Source organism: Rhinopithecus bieti, unplaced genomic scaffold (assembly GCF_001698545.2).
Source record: "Rhinopithecus bieti isolate Rb0 unplaced genomic scaffold, ASM169854v2 scaffold_13262, whole genome shotgun sequence".
NCBI lineage: Eukaryota > Metazoa > Chordata > Mammalia > Primates > Cercopithecidae > Rhinopithecus > Rhinopithecus bieti.
In genome coordinates this window covers 3261404-3265003 of record NW_016808004.1, presented here as the reverse complement: position 1 = coordinate 3265003, position 3600 = coordinate 3261404, and the positions used below count along the sequence as shown (strand labels likewise).

The following is a 3600-nucleotide window of genomic DNA, read 5'->3' as shown; positions in this document are numbered from 1 at the left end:
AAAAAACTAGCCGGGCGAGGTGGCGGGCCCCTGTAGTTTCAGCTACTCGGGAGGCTGAGGCAGGAGAATGGTGTAAACCCAGGAGGCGGAGCTTGCAGTGAGTTGAGATCCAGCCACTGCACTCCAACCTGGGCAACAGAGCGAGATTCTGTCTCAAAAAAAAAAAAAAATGCTGGACGCGGTGGCTCACGCCTGTAATCCCAGCACTTTGGAAGGCCAAGGCAGGCAGATCACCTGAGGTCAGGAGTTTGAGACTAGCCTGGCCAACATGGCGAAACCCTGTCTCTACTAAAAATACAAAAATCAGCCGGGTGTGGTGGCGGTCGCCTATAATCCCAGCTACTTGGGAGGCCGAGGTGAGAGAATCGCTTGAACCCGAAAGGTGGTGGTTGCAGTGAGCCGAGATCGCGCCACTGCACTCCAGCCTGGGTGACAGAGTGAGCCTCCGTCTCAAAAAAAAAAAAAAGGCTAATGCAATGCCCCTGCTGTTCACAGTTGCCGGACTAAGCCATGAGCCTCCAACTGCGTGGCTGGGCTCGGTAGCACATCGTGGGGTTTGGCCCTGCGGTGACCAGAGCAACCCAAGCTGCCACCATGGTGAAATTGCTAGTGGCCAAAATTCTTTGCATGGTGGGCGTGTTCTTCTTCATGCTGCTTGGCTCCCTGCTCCCCGTGAAGATCATCGAGACAGATTTTGAGAAGGCCCATCGCTCCAAAAAGATCCTGTCTCTCTGCAACACCTTTGGAGGAGGGGTGTTCCTGGCCACATGCTTCAATGCTCTGCTGCCTGCTGTGAGGGAAAAGGTAAGGGCTCCCTGGGTGCTTGCAGCAGCCCTTGGCACCTTATGGCCAAGGGACTCTGATGCATTTTCAGCACTGATACCAAGTTCAGTGGAGGCCTTGATGCTGTGAGGGTGACGGAAAGTAGGAAGTGAATTTGCTGTGTGATTGTGAACTGGTTGCTTTCTGTCTCTGTGCTCTCCCAGCTAAACAAGGGGCTTGGACCAGACCTGGGATTCCCAACAGGTGGACTTGTCGGTTGTCACCTGATAATCAGACCAGACCACCCACCCAGGTAGCACACACTCTGTCCTGAAGCTGGAAAGCATGGCCTCTCTTCAGTTCCTGTATCAGTCAGCTACTGCTACGTAACAAATTATAGCAAACTTAGCATCTTAAGACTACCCACGTTTATCATCTCACAGTTTCTGTGAGGCAGGGATCTATCTGGGCACTGCTTCAGGATGTCACAGGGCAGCAGTCAAAAGGTCTCCTGGGCTGTGGTCTCATCTCAACGTTCAACCGGGGATGGGTCAGCCTCTAAACTCATGTGGTTGTAAGCCAGGTTCAGTTCCTCATCAATTGTCAGACCGAAGATGTCTGTCAGTCAGTGTCTGTTGGCTGGGCAGCCCTCAGAGCCTGGCCATGTGGGCCTCCGCGGCATGGCCAGTTCCTTCATCAGCAAATGGAGAAGATGGCCATGCCTCCATATAAGACAGAGGGCACAGTCCTGTGTCATACAGAGATGGCGGCGTATCCCTTCCCCTCTGCCCCAGTGTCCTTCTGGTTAGAAGCAAGTTCAAGTTCCTCCCACACTCAAGTGGCCAGGACCTCACAGGGTATGTCTGTCAGGAGGCAGGGGCTTCTGGCGCCATCTTGGAGTCTGTCCACCCTAACTCCTGATGGCATCGTCCTCTGGTAACCTGTTCCTTGAGCTCTCCTACATCAGCAGCCCAGAGTATGGGTCCCCTGTCGGGCCACACTGACCAGCCCTGGCCATGCTTGCTGGGGGACACTGGGTGAGTGAGGGGCTTCCTCTCTCTGGGCCGGATGTGACGGTTGAGTTTATGTTGGTTACTTGCTTGGTGGAGATGTGAGGACCCCCTATTCTTCCTCCCAATGAAAGCACAGAAGCCCTAAGCTAACCACCCCGCCCTGGCCCTGCTTTTCCTCGTGCCTGGTGTCCAGAAAGGAGGAGAGGGGCTGTTGTCTGGGATTAAATCCTCTGAGCCTGTTAGTGTGACAGGGTGGAGTTCCAGGGTGGCCCCCGAGCTTCCAGCCCCTGCTCCACACACCCTGTGCTGTTTCCTGCCCTCGAGTGTGGGTGGGGCTGGGACTGCCGTGGGTGTCACTCCTGCCATTATGTCAGAATCCCAGCAGAGGGGATTTTTTTGCAGCTGTGATGACCGACCCATATCAGTTAACACGGTTCACCCGAAGGGAGGGGGTGGGCCTGGCCTAATCAAGTGAGCCACTCCCCCTCCTGCTGGCCTTGGAGAAGCAAAAAGCCAGGGTGTGCCAGGAGAGGGGCATGAAGTGAGGATCCAAGGGCAGCCTCTCGGTGCCGGGAGCCGTCCCTGCCAACAGCCAGCCAGGACACAGGGGCCTCAGTCCACAGCCGCGAGGAGGTTGACTCTCCCAGCCTCCAGTGAGCTTGGAAGAGGACCCTCAGGAGATCTCAGCCCTGATGACACCCTGGTTCCAGCTCCGCGAGACCTGGAGCATAGAGCCCAGCTAGCCCACACCTGGATTCCTGCCATTCAGAGCCGAGACACCCCCTTCCTGCTGTTCTGCGTGGCTGAGTCTGCATTTGTTACGCAGCGTGTGGAGACTGACATCAGTGCTGCGAGGATGGAGATCTTGGTCGTCTCTGATGTCTCCTGCATCCCAGAGGCCACTGCCAGCCCCCTTTTCCCCCAGAGTCATGGCGTCACCCCTATCACCCTCTGACTGCAGGCCTGGGCGACTGCAGGGAGCTCGCTTTTCCCTCCCCCACATCACAGTGGCCTTCTCACAGCACCTAAACCTTCCCCTGCCGTTCCCCTGCCCTCGGGCTGGCCAGGCGGGTGCGGTCCCTCCTCCTGAGCCCCCAGCGTCACCCACTGCAGGGCCAGGCTCTCAGTCACCCCTGGAAAATGGTGCCTGGTTCACAGCTCCTGTGCGTCTGCCTCATCCTGATCAATGTCCGTCTCTTGGGAGTAACTAGAGTTCCTTGTGAGCTTGTCCCCAAGCGAGGCACTCACCAGCCGGTGGTCAGTGAGGGAGTTAAGTGGCTTCTCTGTGGAAACACAGTCTTCTGCTGCAGCAGAGGCTCACCCAGCGTGATCTGCCCCGAGGAAACACTGAGTGATGTCTGGGGACATTGTGGTTGTCGGGACTGGGGATGCTTCTGGCCTGGAGTGGGTGCAGGCCAGAGACACTGCTCAGCAGCACCCTGCAGTGCCCAGGACGGCCCCATCCCAGAGAACAATCCAGCCCCAAATGTCAACACCTCTCCCCTACCCAAGTTGTGAAAATAAAAAATGTTTCCGGACATTGCCAGGTGTGCACACGGGCAGAATCGCCGTGGTTGAGAACTACCGTGTACGTGTGTGTGCGCTTGTATGTGCACCTGTGTGTGTGCGTGCGCATGTGCGTCTGTGTGTGTGTGCGTTTGTGCGTGTGTGCGTTTGTGCGTGTGTGTGTGCGTGTGTGTGCGTGCGCATGTGCGTCTGTGTGTGTGCGTTTGTGCGTGTGTGTGTGCTTGTATGTGCACCTGTGTGTGTGCGTGCGCGTGTGCGTCTGTGTGCGTGCGGTTGTGCGTTTGTGCGTTTGTGCGTG

General features: G+C 56.7%; 1 protein-coding gene across 1 annotated transcript in view; it reads left to right on the top strand.

Moving 5' to 3' along the window:
* The window catches only part of SLC39A3 (solute carrier family 39 member 3), a 12582-nt gene that overhangs the window by 2984 nt on the left and 5998 nt on the right, over window positions 1–3600 (top strand). The window contains exon 2 of the mRNA XM_017885124.1: window positions 496–804. Within this exon, the coding sequence (XP_017740613.1) occupies window positions 595–804 (210 nt within the window). The 5' untranslated portion in view covers window positions 496–594. The remainder of the gene's footprint in view (window positions 1–495; window positions 805–3600) is intronic.